This window comes from Equus caballus, chromosome 10 (genome assembly GCF_041296265.1).
Source record: "Equus caballus isolate H_3958 breed thoroughbred chromosome 10, TB-T2T, whole genome shotgun sequence".
Classification (NCBI taxonomy): domain Eukaryota; kingdom Metazoa; phylum Chordata; class Mammalia; order Perissodactyla; family Equidae; genus Equus; species Equus caballus.
The window spans coordinates 18,166,349-18,187,847 of record NC_091693.1 but is presented as its reverse complement, the minus strand read 5'-3'; the positions used below and the strand labels follow the sequence as shown (position 1 = coordinate 18,187,847).

Here is a 21,499-nt window from a genome sequence, read left to right as displayed (position 1 = left end):
TTAGAAAGGCCTGCTTGCAAGGTTGGCCCTCACTTTGCATCTGGGAAACGGGCTGGTAAACACTTCTCTCCACTGTTAGAAAACTTTCTCAAAATGATGAGAGTGGCATTGTGCCTGGGCTGTTTGTGCAAAACGATATGGTTTAGGCTGCTGACACTGTTTTCTTGCGGAAGTCTGGCATTTGGGTACCTGCTAGGCAGAGGGGGCCTATGTGACCAGCCCCCCAAAACACCTAGGGTCCTGACTCTCTAATGGGCTTCCCTGGGCAGAAATATTGCACACACATTGCCGCGCTTTCACTGCTGGTGTTAAAAAGGAGACAGCAGGCCCCAAAGGAGTCACTGTGCCAAGCCCCACGTCAGCAAACCAAGACTTAATATTTAAAAGTCAAAGAAGGGGGCCGGCCCGGTGGCGCAGCGGTTAAGTGCGCACGTTCCACTTTGGCGGCCCAGGGTTCGCCAGTTCGGATCCCGGGTGCGGACATGGCACCTCTTGTCAAGCCATGCTGTGGTGGCGTCCCACATATAAAGTAGAGGAAGATGGGCACGGATGTTAGCTCAGGGCCAGTCTTCCTCAGCAAAAGGGGAGGATTGGCAGCAGTTAGCTCAGGGCTAATCTTCTTCAAAAAAAAAAAAATCAAAGAAGAGGGGCCAGCCCGGTGGTATAGTGGTTAACTTAGCACGCTCTGCTTCACTGGCCCAGGGTTCGTGAGTTCAGATCCCGGGCGCGGACCTGCACACCGTTCATCAAGCCATGCTGTGGCAGCATCCCACATACAAAATAGAGGAAGATTGGCATGGATGTTAGCTCAGGACCAATCTTCCTCTCAAAAAAAAAAAAATCAAAGAAGACAAAGAAATGGAAAGATATTCCATGCACATGGATTGGAAGAATAAACATAGTTAAAGATGTCCAATTACCTAAAGCAATCTACAGACTCAGTGCAATCCCAATGACATTCTTCACAGAAATAGAGCAGAGAATTCTAAAATTTATATGGAAGAACAAAAGAGCCTGAATAGCCAAAGGACTCCTGAGAAGAAAGAACAAAGTGGGAGGTAACACCCTCCTTGAATTCAAACCATACTACAAAGCCATAGTAACCAAAACAGCACGGTGCTGGCACAAAAACAGACACACAGAACAATGCAACAGAACTGAGAGCCTAGAAATAAAACTACGCATTTATGGACAGCTAATATTTGACAAAGGAGCCAAGAACATACAATGGAGAAAGGAAAGTCTCTTCAGTAAATGGTGTTGGGAAAACTGGACAGCCACATGCAAAAGAATGAAATTAGACCATTCTCTTACACCAGACACAAAAATTAACTCAAAATGGATTAAAGACTTGAATGTAAGACCTGAAACCACAAAACTCCTAGAAGAAAATATAGGCAGTACACTCTTTGACATGAGTCTCAGCAGCATCTTTTCAAATACCACGTCTACTCAGGCAAGGGAAACAAAAGAAAAAATAAACAGATGGGACTACATCAGACTAAAGAGCTTCTGCAAGGCCAAGGAAACCAGGAACAAAAGGAAAAGACAACCCACCAACTGGGAGAAAATATTTGCAAATTATATATCTGATAAGGGGTGAATTTCCATAACATATAAAGAACTCATACAACTCAACAACAAAAAAACAAACAACCCGATCAACAAATGGGCAGAGGAGATGAACAGACATTTTTCCAGGGAAGATACACAGATGGCCAGCAGGCATTTGAAAAGATGCTCAACATCACTAATCATCGGGGAAATGCAAATCAAAACTACAAGGAGATATCACCTCACACCTGTCAGAACGGCTATAATCACCAAGACTAAAAATAACAAACGTTGGAGAGGGTGTGGAGAAAAGGGAGCCCTCATCCACTGCTGGTGGGAAGGCAAACTGGTGCAGCCACTGTGGAAAACAGGATGGAGATTCCTCAAAATATTAAAAATAGAAATAGCATACAATCTAGTTCTCCCACTACTGGATATTTATCCAAACAACGTGAAAGCAACAATTCAAAGAGACTTATGCTCCCCTATGTTCATTGCAGCGTTATTCACAATAGCCAAGACGTGGAAGCAACCCAATGCCCTTCTACAGATGCTTGGATAAAGAAGATGTGATATATATATACAATGGAATACTACTCAGCCATGAAAAAGACAAAATTTTGTCAAAATTTGTCATTTGCAGCAACATGGATGGACCTTGCGGGTATGATGGTAAGCGAAATAAGCCAGACAGAGAAAGACAAACATCGTATGACTGCAGTCACACGTGGAAGAGAAACAAACACATGGACAAAGAGAGCAGATCAGTGGGGAAGATCAGAGGGGAAGGGGGAGGGGGTGGGCGAATGGGGTAAAGGGCGCATATATACGGTGACAGATAAAAACTAGACTATTGGCGGTGAGCACCATGCAGTCTATACCGAAGCTGATATATAATAACGTACACTGGAAATTACACAGTGTTATAAACCAATATGACCTCGATAAAATAAGTTAAGTAAATAAATACAAATAAAGCCAATTATCTTTAAAATTTACTCGGGTGAATTTTGTTTTTGTTTTTTTTCAGACTGGGGACGTGTGTTCTGCGTGACCCCTCCTGACACTGCCTGTCTTTTCTCCTAGGATCCGCTCTTTGTCCCTACTGTGTCAACTATATCCTGACTCCTGTGGGACCTTCTAGCAAATCTCCAGACACGGGGGTGGTTTGGGGACCCCGGCACAACTGGTAACCCTGGCAGACCCAAATGGAGAGGGAAGAGTGTGGAAGACGTCTACACTGGGGCGTCCAACGGACACTCCGAATCGGGATTCCTGATTCGCCCACCCCACCATCTTCACTCAGTCTTCCCCATCGCGGAAAATGGCAACTCCAGACCAGGCCAGAAGCCTTGGGGTCGCCCGTGGACTTTTCCCGTCTCCCGGTACATCAGCCAATCACGGCGGGTCTACTTTCAAAATGCGCCCTGGGTGCGCGCGTCCCTCCCCACCTCCACCAGCCCGCGCTCGGGGACCACCAGCACCTCCTCCTCCAGGACGCAGCGCGCCGCCCTGGTTGACCGAGGCTGTTCCCCACGCGGCCGCCAGGGGGCGCCGGTCCCCCACCCACGCCCCTCCTCTGCGCAGAACCCTCCGTGGCTCCCAGCTCTGAGTCCAAGCAGAAGCATCACCAGGGCGCTCAAGGTCCCGGATGTTCTGCCCCCCACCCATGTCAGCCCCTCCCCGCTAGGCTCCCGCTGCACTGTCCTCCTTGCCCTTCCCCAATATAGCTGACACACTGCCTCCTTAAAGGCTCAGAGGTTGGGTGGGTTTTTTTTCTTTTTTTCATTTTTTTTTTTCCGAGGAAGATTAGCCCTAAGCTAACATCTACTACCAATCTTCCTCTTTTTTTTTGCTGAGGAAGACTGGCCCTGAGCTCACACCCGTGCCCATCTTCCTCTACTTTATATGTGGGACACCTACCACAGCATGTCGTGCCAAGTGGTGCCATGTCCGCACCCGGGATCAGAACCCGTGAACACCCGGCAGCAGAAGCCGAATGTGCGCACTTAACCACTGCGCCACTCGGCCGGCCCCTTTTTTTTTCTTAAATTGAGGTAAAAGTTACATAACATAAAATTAATCATTTTAGAGATAAGATTCAATGGTGTTTATTACATTCACAAAATGCATGCTTCCTATTTTTTAAAAATGGTCCTAAGTCATCATTTCTCCTTCTGTTTTTTTTTTTGGGGGGGGGGGTTGGCTCTGAGCTAACATCTGTTGCCAATCTTCCTCTTTTCTTTTCTTTTCTTTTTTTCCCCCCCAAAGCCCCAGGACATAGTTGTATATTCTAGTTCTAGGTCCTTCTGGTTGTGCTATGTGGGACACGGCCTCAGCAGGGCCTGATGAGCAGTGCTGGGTCTCCGCAGGATCCGAACCCGCGAACCCTGGGTCGTGGAAGGCGAACCCGCGAAATTAACCACTATGCCACCCGGCTGGCCTCAGTCATCATTTCTTATAGGAAATGATGGCGATGGGAGATGAGAGTTGTGTGGGTTTTTTAAATTGTGGTAAAATCCACGCCACTTAACGTTGACCATTACAAGCACTTAGCACGGTCACAGAGTCGTGCCACCAGCACCTCTATCTCTTTCCAAAACATTTTCATCCCACCCCCCAAAAGAGGCCGCAACCATCAAGCAGTTATTATTTCTCACTTCCCCCCTTCCCCCCCGGGCAACCACCAATCCGCTTGCTGTCCCTGGGGACACGCCTCTTCCGGACATTTCGTGTAAATGGAATCCTACGATAGGTGCACCCCCGGATCCACCTCAGAGAGTTTGCATTTGCTGTTCCCTCTGCCTGGAACACTCTTCCTTTAGACGGTCGCCGGGCTCTCTCCTTACTTCCTTCAGATCGTTGCTCAAATGTCCCTTCTTCCCTGACACCCTATTTAAAATCACAACCCCTCCCCCAGCCCTCTGCCCCCCTTTTCCCCAGGGCACTTACACCCTTGACAGTCTGTGATTTATTTATGACTTTTTGACGCAGTTCGCCGTCTCCACCCGCTAGGATGTGCGCTCGGTGTTTTTCTGTTCTGTCCCCTTCCTGCTATATGCGCCCGGCCTCTCAAGCAGGGAGCGGCCCGCGGCGGGCACGCGGGAAATACTTGTCAGATCGACGCATCTTTAAGAAAATACTCAGTTAGCTTATTGCTGAGTCGCCTCCATCAACGGCTACAATTGTGGACTTCGTCCAGTTTCACAAAAACCGTCTTTAAAACGACGTCATTTATTGGAAGGTTCACAAACCCTCGAAACAATTGAGTGGTGTAAACACCGTCTGTGAAACAGGAAGGCGAGCTGAGTCGTTAGTTGGCACCAGAATTCTTACTTTCCGCTCCCCGCCGTAATTCTTCTCTCTTCCTAGGCAAGTACCGGCGCTCAGAATTAGGGCGCGTTGATGGGGTGGGGGTGGGGGTTAGGGTGGGGGTTAGGGTGGGGGTGGGGGGTCATTTCCCGGCGGAGGGGCCCTTGGCTGATAAGAAGCCGCTTTGCATCCTTAAAGGGGAAAGGCATGTTTCAGATTTTAAATGTTTTGAAGAAGGACTTATCGGTTCTTTTTTTCACTGGGGTTAGATTTGTCGCAAGTGCCATCAGGCCTCTTCCGTTTACACCGGGCACACTGTGCCACCCACACAGGAGCGGACGGTAGACCCGGGAAGAGGTGGGACCTATTCTGGTGAATGTGGTACTCAAAGGAGCTGGAGCGCGTATTTGGGTGCGGTACCTGCCTTAGCGCTTTCATTGGTGCCTATGACAAGGATATTTATCCTAAGGTCACCTCCTAGGGTGAGGCCATCCCTGACTGTCCTTTTTTTAAAAAAATTACTTTTTGTTAACACAGTAAAGTGCACAAATCTTAATGCACAGCTCAGTGAATTCTTCGAAATACGTATAGCATCGTTTAACCACCTCCCATATCAAGCGATAGATCATTTCCGGTTCTCCAGGAAGTTTTCCTATGCATCTTCCCTGTCAGTTTGCCAAGGGTCACCGCTTTCCTGACCTATATCACCATACATTAGTTTGGCCTCTTCTAGAACTTCATTTCAAACATCACCCACTCTGTATGCTTGGATGGATGGATGGATGGATGGGTGGATGGATGGATCAATGGATGGATAAGTGGATGGATGGATGGATCGATGGATGCATGGATAGATGGATGGATGGAGCAATGAATGGATGGATGGGTGGATGGGTGGGTGGATGGATGGAACGATGGATGGATGGATCAATGAGTGGATGGATGGATGAATGGATGGATGGGTGGATGGATGGATCAATAGATCAATGGATGGATAAGTGGATAGATGGATGGATCAATGGATGGATAAGCAGACAGATGGATGGACCAATGGATGGATGGATGGATGGGTGGGTGGGTGGATGGATCGATGGATGGACAGGTGGATGGATCGATGGATCGATGGATGGGTGGGTGGATGGATTGATGGATGGATGGATGGACCGATGGATGGATGGATCCATTGATGGATGAATGGAGTGGCATGAGGCCTACCAGCCTCTAGGGGTCCTGGATAAGGTCTCAGCCTGGCAAGTGGGGAAGGCACAGGGCAGGGGAGGGGCCAGGGGGTGGTCAGGGGTGAGGCCTGATGCCCGGTGGCCACAGCAAAGTGACAAGAGCCCGTAGAGCAGCCGTCTCTGCACTTCCTGGCCTCGCCCCACCATGACCTACACACGCCCCTCACAGGCAAGGACCCTGCCGTCCTGCCCTCCCGCTGGTCCTCACCTTTCACTGCCCACTCCCCAACCTCTCCAGCTCCCGGACCCCCGCCCACCCCCAGTCCCCCACTCCCCCACTCCCCCAGGCCGAGGTCTTGGTCCATGCCCGAGTGGAGGGGTTTTGTAACCAGTGTGGATATATCCATCAAGTCTCCTCGACCGACGCGGACCGCAGCCCCCAGACCCGCGGAAGCCCCTCGCGGCAGGCCTGGAGAGACGTCTCCTCAGATCTGCCCCCGCCCATTCAGAAAGCAGCAGCTACTGCTTTGGCGCCCCCGGGGTCTAGCCTTTGTCCCGCCTGCTGTAGGGTGGCCCTTCGAGGGGTCCTGAGCAGGGGTGACGGGGAGCTAGCATCGCGCGGGGACCCCCCCTCGTGCCCCCCCCCCCCCCCCCACGCCCCGCAGCCCAAGGAAAGCTGGTCCCGGGTGCGGGCTCTCGGCGCCCCCTGGCGGCCACCGTCTCTCCTGCATCTCTGCTCGCTCCCCCTGAACTCGGGACGCCGTGCATTTGACCGTCCAAACGGGATACGCAGAGAGGGACTTGATGTGCACGCAGGACCACGGGCGGCACCACGAGGCCGCTCCGGGAACGGTCACCGGGGGCGTCCCCGCCCTGCATCCCCCCAACTCTCTGAATCTCCTTTGCTGCCCGCCCTCCTCTCCTCCATCCCCCCTCCTCTCTCCTCCATCCCCCCTCCTCTCCTCCATCCCTCCCTCCTCTCTCCTCCATCCCCCCTCCTCTCTCCTCCATCCCCCCTCCTCTCCTCCATCCCTCCCTCCTCTCTCCTCCATCCCCCCTCCTCTCTCCTCCATCCCCCCTCCTCTCTCCTCCATCCCCCCTCCTCTCCTCCATCCCTCCCTCCTCTCCTCCATCCCTCCCTCCTCTCTCCTCCATCCCCCCTCCTCTCTCCTCCATCCCCCCTCCTCTCTCCTCCATCCCCTCTCCTCTCTCCTCCATCCCCCCTCCTCTCTCCTCCATCCCCCCTCCTCTCTCCTCCATCCCCCCTCCTCTCTCCTCCATCCCCCCTCCTCTCTCCTCCATCCCCCCTCCTCTCTCCTCCATCCCCCCTCCTCTCTCCTCCATCCCCTCTCCTCTCTCCTCCATCCCCCCTCCTCTCTCCTCCATCCCCCCTCCTCTCCTCCATCCCCCCTCCTCTCTCCTCCATCCCCTCTCCTCTCTCCTCCATCTCCCCTCCTCTCTCCTCCATCCCTCCCTCCTCTCTCCTCCATCCCCCCTCCTCTCTCCTCCATCCCCCCTCCTCTCTCCTCCATCCCCTCTCCTCTCTCCTCCATCCCCCCTCCTCTCTCCTCCATCCCCCCTCCTCTCTCCTCCATCCCCCCTCCTCTCTCCTCCATCCCCCCTCCTCTCTCCTCCATCCCCCCTCCTCTCTCCTCCATCCCCTCTCCTCTCTCCTCCATCCCCCCTCCTCTCTCCTCCATCCCCCCTCCTCTCTCCTCCATCCCCCCTCCTCTCTCCTCCATCCCCCCTCCTCTCTCCTCCATCCCCCCTCCTCTCTCCTCCATCCCCCCTCCTCTCTCCTCCATCCCCTCTCCTCTCTCCTCCATCCCCCCTCCTCTCTCCTCCATCCCCCCTCCTCTCCTCCATCCCCCCTCCTCTCTCCTCCATCCCCTCTCCTCTCTCCTCCATCCCCTCTCCTCTCTCCTCCATCCCCCCCTCTCTCCTCCATCCCCCCTCCTCTCTCCTCCATCCCCCCTCCTCTCTCCTCCATCCCCCCTCCTCTCTCCTCCATCCCCCTCTCCTCTCTCCTCCATCCCCCCTCCTCTCTCCTCCTTCCCCACTTTGTCTACACTCGGCTCCTAGTAACCACTGCCTCAAATGCCACCCACGCCCACACGCTGACCACCCCAGGCTCACCCCACCCTGTTCCCTGAGCTCCGACCCGTGTCCAGTCACTCCCACCACATCACCATTTACAAGCCTAATAGGCAGCTCAGGTTTAATCCGCCAGAGTCCAATCTGGATTTCTCTGCCCAAACGCACTCTCAGTTGAGTTGTCCCGGACTCTGTTGACCCGCTCCATTCATTCATTCCATTTTCATTCACTCCCTGTCTCCCTCTGCATCTCTCCACCAGCCAGGAAGGTGTTCAGAGTTTCCTTTCTGGAATGTGGCACCTCCATCCATCCCAATGTTCTGCCCAGAATTTCCTTGGTGTCACCCTTGATCTCCCTCCAGCCCTCTCACACCCGCTTGCAGCCTCTTAGTCAATCTGGGCATTTCAACTTCAAAATGTATCCAGAATCTGCCCACTTCTCACCTCCCCTGAGACCACTTGGTCCAGCACTGTCATCTCTTGCCTGGACTGCTACAGTAGCTTTCTTGCTGGGTTTCTGTTTCATTGCACATCCCCTACAATCTGTTGACTCTCTCCTCCTGTGGTCCGCACGGCCCTGCACTACCTGGTCCCAGGTTGCATCACCTCCCACGCTCTCTCCTTGGTTCTCTTGGCTGCAGGCATCCAGGTCTCCCTTCCCCTTCCTGAGGTTCCCAACCCCCAGGGCCTTTGCACTGGCTGTTCTCGCTACCTGGAAAGCTTTACCCTGTGATAGCCACATGGCTGTCTCCCTCGTTTTACTCTAGTCTCTGTTCAAACGTCAGGTACTAGGAGAAGACTCAGTATTTATCCTTAGTGCCTGGGGGGGGTGAGAGGGGGTGAGGACAAATGGAAGGGCCGTTATTTCAAAGGGTGAATGGTCATGACTCGGGCTGGAATCTCAGATCTGGGCAAGACACTTCCCTTGTCTGTGCTTCAGGTTCCTCAGCTGTAAAATGGGAGTCACAGTCGCCCGTCTCACTGGGACCAGAACAAGGACCTGGGACATACAGACCAAGCATTAATTTTTTTAATGACATTATCATCACTAAAGCAAAGGGAAGAACACACGATGTTTGATTTTCCTGCATATAAAAGCAACGCGTCGCGGCCTCAGGTGGGATTGGAGCCTAAACAGAAGCCACTGCAGGTGCTTCAAACAGGAAGGGGTTTAACACGGGGAATTGGGTGCTCACAAGATGGCGGGAGGCTGGGGCAGCGGCTCTGGGCCGGGCCCTTGGGAAGGACCCAGGACGACAGCACAGAGCCACGCGCCGGGGCCCTGCTGCCTCTGAACTGCGGGGCTCAGCAGCACCCAGCCTGGCCGTGACCCAGGGTCCCAGCTCTGGAGGGACCCTAACCACCGAAGCCTGTGCCACGTCCGAGTCCAGCTCGAGGGCATCTGGGTGACACGGCTGCCGCCTCTGGCCTCTGCTACGAGGACAGTTGGGGAGGCTGCCCGGCCCAGCCGTGTCCCCAGTGAGGGACGGGGAGAAATGAGAAGACACAGCAGCCAAGGGAGGAGACGCCTGCCCACGGCTCACCCTCGGGGCTCAGGTGTCACCCAGGCCTCTGCCCGCGTGTCTGCACCCCTTTTAACGCATCCAGGTCATACTGGGTCTTGTTGCCCATTTCAAAGTTCTCTGAGACACGCTGTATTTCCCCAGGTCATTAAAGTCTTCCAAAAGCTGATTTCTCCTTCAACGGTGGTGGGACAGCCCACTATGTACACAGCCAGCCTGCAAGCATCCCCCGCCTCGTTCTGAGCTGGGACCGTTTCTGGTTCTAATCCTCCGAAGGGTTCCCGGCAGACCCCTGCTGCCTACACTGAGGAGCTTTGTCCGCATTTTCAATTCCCATTTTCTAAAGTTTTCTCCGTTATAGGAAACTCGGGAAAGCTGGAGAAAGTCGTAAGGAAAAGGAGTGTCCTGGAGTCCCCCCGAGGGGCTCTGTACGGGGGGCGTGGGCTGAGCACAGTGCGGACGGGGAGACCCTGCGGCTTTCCTCAGGGCGGCACCCTCCTCCCCAGCGCTCTGCCAGCTGGCCTGCCTCTGCCATATGCTTGTCCCCAGACTTCCGGCCGCTTCCTTAGGACACGTTCCCAAGAGCACAATGGGGTCAAAAGGTGAGAGTATTTGTGAGCAGTCTTTGGCACAGACTGCAAGTTTCCACGTTTTTTCTACCTTTTTTTCCCCAACGTTACAATAGCCAACACTCACCTAGGGCGTGTTCCGTGCTAGGCCCTGTTCCAAGAGCTTTCCTGTGAGACTCATTTAATCCTTGTAACAACCCACAGCGAGGTCAGCACCATCACTACATCCCTTTTGCAGATGGGGAATCTGAGGCACAGAGAGGTTGAGTAACCTTCACAAGGTCACACAGCTAGCAAGTAACAGAAGTGGGATTTGAAATCGGGTTGCTGCTCTTAGCAATTCTAGGCTGCTGCCTACACATGGCCCCTGACCTTTTCAACAGGCCTGTCAGGCTCATTCTGCAGTCAGATGTACCGTCATTTCCTCAGCCTTTACCCAAGTGGTGGGTGGTTCTTCCGACTTTTTTTTTACATCGCCATCGGAGGCAGATCCAGAAAGGCCTGAAGCCTTGACAACTGGGGGAACCTGCTTTAGGAAAAACAGGAAGTTACAAATTCGAAAGGAGGCCTAGGGCCTTGGAAGGGACCAGAGCAAATATGTGGCGGTGAAACTTAAGCCCCAGTAGCACCACACTGGATCCCAAGGCACCTTTTTCCCCATAATAATTAGGAAAATTTTCCAACAGGAAAGTCGAGGGTTTTCTTGTGAACACCTTACACCCGCCCCCAGAGATTCCACCCTTCGCAGGTCACTGGGCTCGTCCCATGACGCATCCGGGACCCGGGCCATCTCCCCTCCGTCCAGGAACCCGCCTCAGGGTGGCGCCTCCCCGGGAAGCTGCCGCCAGCAGGGCGCCACTTCAGCTTGCAAACCGTTTAACTAGACTTGGGCGGTTTTTTTATTCCACTGTAAAATCTAAACATGAAATGTAATTTATGTGCAATAAACGCACAAATGTGTCTGCTCCCACCCTGTTTTTTACACACGTGGGAACGGGCACACGTCCCCAGGCAACGAAGCTGCGAGAACTTGCTGAGGACTCTGCCTCCCGCCCAGGTGCGGGACGTGCCCTTGAGCAGCTGTGACGACCCCGCCCCAGGTACCGACACATTGGATGCCATCTCTGGGCATGAAGAATCTTCTCCCCTCTCCCAGCAGGTTCCTTCAGACTCTCTCCCCAGAGTGGGCCTACCGGAGCCGAGGCCGGGTCTCAAGGCTCCTTGGCAGACACTGAGTGGCCCCGATTTTCCCCTCACCCTGCTGGCTCCTGTCCTCTGTCCCCTCCATCCCACACACACACACAAAGCTGCTTTCTCGTCTGCACAACGTTCCTTTTTATTTCTAAGATGAGAGGGGAAGGAGCAGTTCCTTCAAGTCATGATGTTTCACGGGATGTGGTGGGGGAAAGGGCTGACGTTAGTCTCTCCCTTCATCCATTTCTTCTATAAACTGCTTGCTCTCCTTTGATAAAGTCTTGTCCTGAAGAAACCTTCCCCAAGGCCATAATGAGAAAACGCACAAAGACTAACAGAAAACTAAAAACGCTGAACATTTCTGTCTGAGAAAAAATACCACAAACAAGGTCTAAAGGAATGTTTCCAACATGTACGGCAGACTCTGGAGCCACAATAAATAAAGAGCTCCTGCAAGTAAACAAGAAAATGACAGCCCAGGAGGAAAATGGTGAAAAGGTTTGAAACAGCACCAAAGAGGAAACAGGCAGTGATATGAAGAGACGCTCAACCTCAGCAGTAACCAGGCACAATAAAATAAAGACAGCGAGATCACGCAGGAGCAAAGCTACGAGCAAACTAGTGGGCTCCTAGGCTGCAGAAGGCAGAAATCAGCACAACCTACGGGAGCAATTTTGCTGAATTCATCAAATAACCTTGTAGACATACTTCTCCTTTAGCCCAGAGGATTCACTTGCAGGTATTTGTCCCACAGACACATGTGACCCAGCACGTGGACAGATACCCCTCCCTTCCCGCCTCACTGGGAGGAGCTGCAGGGCCCAGGGGAGTGGATTATGGCCTGCTCACGTGGAAGTCTATGCAGCTGCGAAAAAGAGGGAGAACTCTGCACCTCCACAGAAAGTTCTCCAAGATGCCCTGAGAAACAGGTTAGAGAACCACGAATGGAATGATTCTATCCAGAAAAGAGAAAAATCACAATTCCACTTTCACATGTATGTGTTTGTAACTTAACAGAATCACACGTGGAACAGAGCAGACTCGCTCACGCCAACACGCACAGCCCCCACTCCGCCCAGTAGGAGTGTGTCTGAATGTAGGGCAAAGGTCACGGGTGACACGCACCCCTTTTTTGGTATCTTTACGCACCATATCAGTGGCTTACGGTGACAACAGACTTCTGTATAACTTGTAGAACCAGATTTAAACGTTTTTAATGGAGTCACAGGAGCGGAGGAGAGGAAAGTCAGCCCTCTGTGTCGCCTTCCGTCTCCTGCCTTGCGATGGGGTACGCCCACCCCCTCGCCCAGCTGTCGTGAGGGCCTCCATCAGCCTAAAGGCCCAGCAGGCACTCGGCCAACCTGAGCTGCGGCCACACCCACGGGACACAGCTGGACCCAAGATGTGCCTCCCACTCCCGGGGGCCAGGAGCAGGCTCCTCCCCCTGCCAGACACGCAGGCGAGGACCCTGGCCTCGCTCCCCTGACCCCGGTCAGCCCGCAGGCCATCGCTCCACACTCTTCCAGACCCTGCTCACTCCTGGGATGCTGGACGGCCCCGCAACCCCCCGGTTCTCACAGCCCTTGTTGGAATGTCCCAGTACCCATGTCCTCCTGCGCTAGAGGGGGACAGACAGAGAGAAGCTGCCCGCAGAGGCAGACGAGGCACACGCAGGCTCGAGGTGGGGGTCAGGGGGGCTTTATTGAGGGGTGCGGGCTCCAGCATGGCACAGCGGTTATAACCTGGGGACAGAGAAGAAGGGGCTGAGAACGCACGAGGGTGGAGGGAGCCCCGCGTCCTCGCCCGCTGGACCCCGCCCTCTGGTTCCGGCCCTTCCGTTTCCACTCTGGGCGCAGGTGCTGCTGGTGAGCTGACTGTCTCCCGGGCCTGGCCAGGGGCGCGTCACTCAACCACTGGCCAGTTACCAGGTTGGGGATGGACCCCAGGCCCCGGCGGCCACCACCACGGAGAAGAAGGGGAGCGCCACTCACTGGATCTCGCGGAAGGCCCGCTTCTCCACGAGCTTCACCTTGTACTTGCGCTTGAACCTGGAGCAGGAAGAGAGCGCGGCCGGTGAGCAGGACGCCAGGCGCAGGGAGGGCGCTGGCTCCCCCGACCCCCACCCCCGGCAGCCCGGCCCTCACTTGGCTCGCTCCCGAGGCTCGATCATGTTCCTCTTCTGGAAGCTCTTGAACCGGTCACGGAGAATGTTGCCCTCGGGCTGTGGGACAGAGAGACGGGGAGGCCTCAGCGGAGGCCGTGCAGAAACCCGGTGGGCAGCCAAGGCTCGGCCTGGCCCTGAGCTCATGGGGTGATGGGCACTGACCCACAAGCTGCCCCTGACCTGGATTTGGAACAATCAAGAGGAAGGCTGGTGAACAAGTGGAAAAGGCCAACTAGGCAGTGGGAGTGGCGGGGGCAAAGGCCAGGGGTCAGAGGAGGAAGGGCAATCGGTCGGCCCACTGATGACGCACAGGAAACCAGAGCACACAGGGCCCGGGCTGGGTCAGAAGCAGGGCTTCCTCCTGGGGCACTGGGGAGCCATGGCAGGTCTGACTGAGCAAGAGAGGGAGAGAGTCCACTCTGAGCTTCAGGGAGACCCCAGGGACTACAACGGAACCTAGCTGGGAGGACAGGCCTTCTGAGAGCCACAGGCTCAAACTGTCACCCGGCCCCACCTCTGGGGACCCCCGTGCCCTCAGTCCCCGGGCATCAGCCCAACTGGCCCAGCCCGGGGCAGCCACGATGTCGCCCACAGCCCCTGGGGGCACGGGGAGCAAGGATGAGTGTCATCCTCGAGCACGGGGGTCTCCCCGACAGCACCCAGCGCCCCAAATGGAAGAGTACCTTCAGGGTCCTGAGCGACCCTGACAGCTCCGAGCTGAGCTGCACGTCGATGTCGGGGGCCTGGTACCTGGAGACACGGGGCCAGGCGGGCCAGGGTCAGCAAAGGTGGGGAGCACCGGGACGGGGAGTGGGCCCACCCAGCCTGCCCGGAGCCCCGGCCCACGCCTCACTTGAGCCGCCCCAGCCTGCGGGGCCGGTCCGCCTCAGCCAGCCGCCGGGCCCTCCGCTGCTCCCGCCGCCGCGCCAGCTCGGCCAGCCGCCGCGCCACCTGCACCTTGATCCCACGCAGCCTGAAGAGCTCCTGGTGTCGCAGCCGGGCAGCCCGTACCGCGGCTTGCTGCACCCGCTGGGAGACAGGTGGGGTCAGGGGCCAGCCCCAGGGGCCCCTCCACAGCCACCTCCACCTGGAGACCCTTCCCGGCCACCAGATCCCAGGTCACAACCCGCCGACTGCTGAAGCATCTGCACAGCTGTTCTCGGAAATGACCTTCCCCACCCACACCTCCGGGGGCTGAGGTCCATCCACCCCCCGCCCCCACCACTCCCCTCACCCACCCCCCCAAACACGGGGCAGCGGAGACTTGATTTAGCAGGTTCCCTGACACGTCCTCGGAGCCCAGAGCTCAGGGAACAGGTGTCGGCTGACGAGGCAGCTGCAAGAACCCCAAACGGCACGAGAAATCAGGCTGCGGGGGCCGGCAGAGCACACCAGACCCCGCGGTGCTCACCAGGGTCCGTGCAGCCTTCTCCCGCCGCCGCTGCTGCTCCGTCTTCTTCTCCGAGGCGGCTGGGCGGCTGGGGACAGGCGAGGCCTCGGCTCCTCCTGGCTCGGCTCCTCCGGCCCCCGCTCCCTCCTCCTGGCCTTCGCCCGGCTCCTCCTCCCCATCCGACTCCTCCAGCAGCCCCTGGCACAGCTCCTGGAAGGCCGACTCCTGCGGGCCAGGGGGAGTCAGGGCCGGGGGGCAGGGCAGGGCAGGGGGGAGCAGGAGGGTGGGCAGGGGCTCACCGGGGTGGCGGCCTGCTCGGCGGGGGGCAGGGCCAGCTGCCGCTCCAGCTTCTCCGCCTCCTTCTGCCGCTGCAGCTCCACCTCGTGGGCCGCCCAGAGCAGGGTCTGGAGGAGGCAGGGGTGCGGTGAGGCCCGGGCACCCCTCCCCCACACCTCCTGGCAGCAGCCACAGGGAGCGTTCTCATCCTTAACCTCACGTCTGCTCCACCTCTCTGGGAACCTGTGCCCCCAAAAAGCAGGGTCTTTGTCCCTTCTGTTCACAACACCTGTACTCAAAAGATGTCTGTGAAACGAACAGCGATTCTCACAGCCAGCTTTTCCTGTTACTAAACTATCCTAGCTCTCGGATAAATCCCACGGAGTCCCAGGGTTTACCTGCTAACAGTCCGTTAAGGCCTTTTGCATTTCTGTCCTGTGGACTTCCCAAAGGTGACACAGTCTTGCCTACCCCCCGGGCCTTTGCACATCCTCTAGCTCTGCCTGGAACACTGGTTCCCCTCTTCCCCCAGTAACCTCCTCCCCAGCCTTCAGTCTCAGCTCTGATATCCCCTCCTACAGGAAGTCATCCCTGATCCTCAAGCCTGGGTTTGATGATCCCCTCGAGGTCCCCCATCCCTGTCCTGCTCTCTCTGGGTCATCACTGTCTAAAAACAAGTGTGTCTCCCCACCAAACCACAGGCACCAGGAGGGCAGGCCCAGGGCTGTCTTGGTCACAGCCGAGTCCCCAGCACCAGGCAGGCACGGAGGAAGGCCTGGCGAGGACGTGCCAACCAAGCAGTCAGGGGACAACCGAGGAGAAGCCTGTGCAGGGCTGCGCACCTGGTGGTCCTCGAAGGATGGGTTGTAGGAGGCTCCGGCCGGGGTCACCTCGACAGCAGGCACCTGGGAGGGCTTGGCGTGGAGATGCGGCGGCCGCTGGGGGAGGACAGGACAGGGCAGCGTGAGGCCCAGGAAGCGAGAGGGCTCCACACGGCCCACAGCCTTCGAGCTGGGAGGCGCCTGGGGATCCGGCGTCTGGGGCCACAGACTTGTGGTACCCCGGGAGCCGCACCCCAGGATGAGCAAGCCCCCCCGATGTAGGGGCTCTGCCCGCCTTTCTTGAGAGGAGGCCCTGGGACCCCACAGCTGGAAGGGGCGACATTTGCAAAAACAAATGGGACAGCAGACCTTGAACTTAGTCACGTCCGTCTGTCACTGAAACCTATGGTGCTGGGCAGAGGAACAAGGTTCCCTCGGTCTGTCAGTGCAGCGCACGGCCGAGAGACCCTGAAGGCGCAGCCCCCGATCCCCGGGGGTGTCTGTGAGCAACACAGCACCCCAGGCCCACCTGCGTCTGAACAGACCACAGGGACGTGAGGGCACGCGGGCCGACAGCACCGCCCGGCCAGTCTCCAGCCCAGCAGAGGCCCCCAGACTCCAGCAGAAGCCTGGGGGCAAGAGGACGCCCCCCGCCCCATCCCCTTCCCCCACCCAAGTGCCCCCCAGCCCTGGAGCTTCTGGCCGAGGCTTGTCTCTTGGGCTATCCCCTCCCAGGCCGGTGCGCCCACCCGGTCAACCCCAGCTCCTCAGAGCTGCCTCCACCTCCCTCCGCTCTCCTGGGCAAAACGGCTCAGGACAGGACGGCGGAACGAGCACTCGCTGCCCGGCTCCCACTCGCGTCCTTGGTCACGGGACAGCCGGGCTCTGCGACCAAGGCCCCACGGCCTGAAGGCAGAGGCGTCCCCGCTGCCCCCAGCCCCTCCTCCTCTGACCACCACCCCAGGACACCCTCCTGCCGCGCTCTCACCTTCACGCCTTTCTTCTTGGTCTGCTCCAGGAAAAAGGGGTCCTGGCCAGCCAAGGGCCGCTCCAGAGGATCTGTAGGGGCAGCAAGGGGCGGCTGCTGGGGGCTTTCCAGCGTGGGAAAACGCCGGGGCCCTGAGGGGTCCCTCGATCCCTCCTTCCTTCGTAAACACGGCACTGAAGCATAGGCGAGGGAAGGACTGAATCTCAGACCCCAGGGGACTTTAAATGGTGGACACAAGAGCACCTGGACGGGTCCAGAAAGCCGAAGAGACCCAAGGCTGGGGGCAGGAATCAGCCCTCAGGAAAGGGAGGACGAATGAGAAGAGGACACCACCTCAAGACGCCCAAGGTGCTGAAGACGGTCAAAGCAACATCCACAGGGCTCCTCACTTAGACACGGTGCTCTGGTGCAATGCACAACCTGCACAAGAGTGCATGGCAGCCCAGTCCCCACTCAAGAAGCGATAACATGGGTACTCACTGTCTTTGGCCCAGAGATCGTAGAAGGGCCGCTCAATGGTGTCCTGAGGCCCTGGCTTGACCCTGGCCGCTGGAGGGTTGCGGAGCCGCGCCTGGGCCCTGCGCACCTCCCGGGGCAGCTCGCCCTGCTTCGCCAGCTTCTCCCATAGCTGCTCCTTCCGCTTGAGCTTCTTGGCGTTGGGGACCTGGTGGGCAAGGATGCTGGGTCGGGGAGAAGGGGCACAGGTGACGCGGGTGAGGCAGAGGCCCGAGAAGGGGCCCGGCTCCTCCCGCAGCATCTCCTCGCCCAGGCGCCCTCCACAAGACAAACTTTCTAGGGCTTCTCCTCCTCCCTCTGTCCAGTGCTCAAGACCAGCTCCCCAGGTCTGTCTCCAGCCTGGACCCCTCCTGAGCCCCAGACTCAACAACACGACGGCCTCTGGGGCCCTCGCCCTGGATGTCTCCCAGGCACTGCACAGACCCCCTGCAAGCCGACCTGAGCATCGCTCCCAAAGCCACGCCTCCTCCTCATCCCCATCTCGGGGTGACCCTGCTGTGCACCCCGTCACGCACCCTCCTCCTCGTTCAGGACTCAGTCACCGAGCCGGCTGGATCCGCCTCCCGCCTGTGGCTCCCATCATCGCTCCTCTCCACCCCCATCGGATCCAGGCCCCACCCCCGCCGGCTCAGCACTGGCCCCCGCCCCACTCCCTGCAACCCGCTCTCCAAAGCCCAAATCTTACCCATCCCTGGCCTCCGGGCACCCTCACCTATCTCCCTCCATCCCCAGGAACTACCTTAGGGCCAGGAAGAGGGTGGGGGCGGCTGCAGAGAAGGGCAGAGGCCAGACCCAGCGGGAAAGCGGCGGCCGGGGCGGGACACTCACTCTTTGGGGGCAGGGACCTTGGAGGTGTTCTCCAGGAGGAGGTCCACGCGAAGGGGCTTCTTGAGAAGCAGTGACCTCCTCTGGCCTTTGGTCCTCTTCTTGTTCAGCTCTGGAGCGGAAGAGAGGAGGAGAGAAATCAAGGTCTCAGGCCGCCTCACTTCCCAGTCTCCTCATTTCCGCTCCACTGGAGCCCTCAGACTCGCATCCCAGCGGCCGACCTGGAGGTCCTGAAAGAGGCCCCCAAGCTCTGACCACCCACCACCACAGCCATTTCCTGGGCCAGCCGGGGACACAGAGGGCGTCAGGCCCACAGCCCTGCACCCAGGGGCCTTCCAGACGAGGCAGGGTGACGGCCACAGCACCAGTAACGCCAACAAGCAAGCGGGAGGCCAGGGAGCCGGACTCGGGGCCCAGGACGACCGAGTCTCAGCACAAGGGGGTTTGCTGCCTGTTACTCCTAAAGCAAAACAGCAAAAGGCGCTCTAGGACAAGACGCACCGGGACAGAAGCGACATCCCTGCGTTTACTGCGGGGCCTCGAGAAAGTGACTTCGCCCCTCCGTGCTTCCAAGATAAAAAGGTTAATGCCTCTCTCATGAGGTTGTGCAGACAGACGTACGTCTTCCAAGAACGCAAAGCACAGTGATGAGCCGTAAAATGGCACAATCACGACGATTTTTCTACTCTGCTTTCTTTACTTAAGTAGGACCTATAAACTGCCTCTCCTGCCCCAAAGAGACTTCCTCCCAGCCAGAGCCGGCCTCCACGGCATCCTCACCTGTTCAGGGCGGGTCCCCGACTCACCCTTCTGTTCCCACCCCAGATCCACTCGCTTCTGTGAAAACCACCTTCCTCAAGAACCCTGTCTTACCCGCTCCCTCAGTCTCCTACACCTCAAAGCGGGTCCTTTCTACTTCTTCTGCTCACTGAAACGGGTCCTCCTGTTTTGATTACAACAGACCCCTTGAAAGACGACACACTTGCTCAGGAAGGGTGTCCTGCCGTCTTGAGATCAAAGCGGACCCCTCAGCTTGCCTTCCTGTCCCAGCAAATCGCCTCCTCTTAGTCTGTTTTTCCTACGTTGACGGAAGCCCTATTACTCACTAAAGCCCTCCCTCACTCACTCCTCCTCTGTTCGTTTCAGGTGCCAACCCTGCATCTCGGCAAATTAAGACAAAGAGACAAAGACGAGTTTCACCTACTCGTGAAACTGGAATCTGTTGTTCTTATTAACCAAAACACACCTGACTCCTCACAGCGGGTCCTTGACTTGCTTTTCTGCAAATTACCGGGAAACTCTCTAATTTATGTCTAACCTACTCATCAAGGTAGACTACTGCTGGCTTTTCTGTGCATCCAGATCTCTGACACCTCAAAAGGAAATGTGACGTCTTTCAGTTAGTCTCCAGCTTGCTTTCTGTTCCTTCCCGGTCCTCTTGTTCAAAGACCCTTTTTAGCAAATGTTCGCTACTCAAGCCGTGCCATTAACACAGATCCCCTCAGAGACTGAGGAAAGCTAGATAAGGACCGATCACCGCCAGGCGCCCTCCCGCCAAAGGCCCTGCCTCACCTTTTCTCTTGGGACCGGTGTCCACGAAGAAGAGTTCTTCATCCGGGGCCTCTGATACCAAGCCACTGGGATACGGAGATGAAGAACGTCAGCCAGGGATGTTGGGAAGGGCGGGTTAAGCTTTCAGAGCCGGCTTTCATCTGATGCTCATTCGAGCACCCTCTTCCCGCCATGGTCTCCTGCAGGCTAAGGCCCCTCCCTCCAGTCTACGGGACTGAAAACGCACTAAGCTAGAGGGCGTGCATGGAACGGACTGATACTGAACACATTCGTTGTTTAATTGAATTCTAACTTATCCAAACATCTTGGATCTGGAGACCCCACCAAGCCCCCAGCCTCCCACCCAGAGCCCCCAACGCATCCTCCCGGCTGCTCCCCGCGTGCCCGGTAAGAGATGCTCCCAGCCTCCCGGAAGTCCTCCCTCAGCACGCTCGGCCCCGCCGCTGGCCGCACAGAACGCGGCCCAGCCGCCGGAAGTCCCGCCCCACGCACCCGCTCGTGCGCTCCTGCAGCCGCACGTCCTCCAGGAACTGGTCCACCTCTAGCCCCAGCGGCTCCTGAGCGAGCCTCCGCCAGCCCCGCTTCTTATTTTGGGGGCCTCGCCGCCGCCGCCTCAGCGCCGGGTCCACCGACGTGGGCCGCAGCCCCAAGAAGCCCGAATCGGCCTCGCTTTTCGAGGCGCGCCTCCCGCTACCGCCGCTGCTTCCTGCCGCCATCTTGTTAAAGGAAGAAATCCGGCCGCAGGCGTCCCGGAAGCCGTTTCGGGGCATGCGCGCGCACATCTCCCGCCCCTTCCCGTGACGTATTTCCGGTGACCGCCATCTTGGTAAAGGGCGGGGAGGTGGCCATCCTGATAGAGGGTAAATGGCGCCTCCCTCCGTTGCAGATTCGTGGCGGCCGCGGGTTGCAGGTTTTCGGCAAAGCAATTCCCGGCCGCCCAGGAATATTTGTTTAATCTGAACATTATTATTTATTTATTATTTGCCTATTTTTTTTTATCGCGGTCCATTGGCTTATAACGTTGCATAAATTCCACGTGTACAGCATCCTATTTTGACCTCGGTTTGGGCTGCATCGCGTTCACCACCGAAGTCAGGCTGACCTCCGTCACCATGCACACGCGCCTCCTGCTCATGATTATTTTTGAATCCAGGTTTCCTAAAAAAAAAGGCAGCCTGAGCCGTCAGTGGCAGATTCGGCACGAAGCGCGTTCCCATCTCACGACGTTGGGAGCCCCGCCGTGTCCCCGATCCCAGGATCTGGGAAATCCGAGGGCTTTGGGGACGTCGAGGGTGGAAGCACAGAACGTGACGTGCGAGGGTGTTAGGAACCCGCACTGGTTAGGACCCTGGAAGCGCAGGCGTGGCAGGGCGCGTCTCGGGCGAGCTCCTTGGCTGTGCCTCAGTTTCCTCCTCTGTCAATGGGGATGGGGTACCCCCGCCTCGTAGATGATTGAGAAGGTTCAACGAGGGGATGGACGTTAAGCGCTTCAGACGGCGCTTGGCATCCAACGCTTCGCTGTT

The 21,499-nt window shown here is 57.1% G+C and overlaps 1 protein-coding gene and 1 non-coding gene across 5 annotated transcripts; both read right to left on the bottom strand.

Annotated features, from left to right (window-relative positions):
* Positions 1–13,106: 13,106 nt before the first annotated feature.
* On the bottom strand, positions 13,107–20,751 carry NOP53 (NOP53 ribosome biogenesis factor). Of its 4 annotated transcripts, XM_023650009.2 has the most exons (13): positions 20,469–20,751; positions 19,977–20,041; positions 18,408–18,516; positions 17,544–17,743; positions 17,064–17,134; positions 16,097–16,192; positions 15,278–15,382; positions 15,000–15,203; positions 14,442–14,617; positions 14,272–14,338; positions 13,569–13,645; positions 13,416–13,472; positions 13,107–13,166 (listed from the first exon to the last, which is right to left on the bottom strand). In XM_023650009.2, exons 1-13 carry the CDS (start codon positions 20,744–20,746, stop codon positions 13,160–13,162), a joined length of 1,512 nt encoding a protein of 503 aa, XP_023505777.2. In that variant the 5' UTR covers positions 20,747–20,751; the 3' UTR covers positions 13,107–13,159. The 4 variants fall into 4 exon arrangements, 3 of the variants coding, with proteins under 3 accessions (XP_023505777.2, XP_001915029.4, XP_070079222.1); XR_002810733.2 differs by lacking the exon at positions 14,272–14,338 and having other exon boundaries at positions 20,469–20,716; XM_001914994.6 differs by lacking the exon at positions 13,107–13,166 and having other exon boundaries at positions 13,299–13,472; positions 20,469–20,716.
* On the bottom strand, positions 14,118–14,226 carry LOC111775531 (small nucleolar RNA SNORD23). Its single transcript, XR_002811238.1, has one exon. It is a non-coding gene; the product is annotated as a small nucleolar RNA SNORD23 (small nucleolar RNA).
* Positions 20,752–21,499: the final 748 nt, after the last annotated feature.

Coding starts and splice junctions, on each gene's coding strand:
- NOP53 (XM_023650009.2), bottom strand. CDS start 20,746: ATGCCCCGAAACGGCTTCCGGGACGCCTGCGGCCGGATTTCTTCCTTT. Junction 16,193..17,063: donor CCAAGAAGAAAGGCGTGAAG/GTGAGAGCGCGG, acceptor GTCCTCCCCCAG/CGGCCGCCGCATCTCCACGC. Junction 14,339..14,441: donor CGCAGGCTGGGGCGGCTCAA/GTGAGGCGTGGG, acceptor CCGTGTCTCCAG/GTACCAGGCCCCCGACATCG.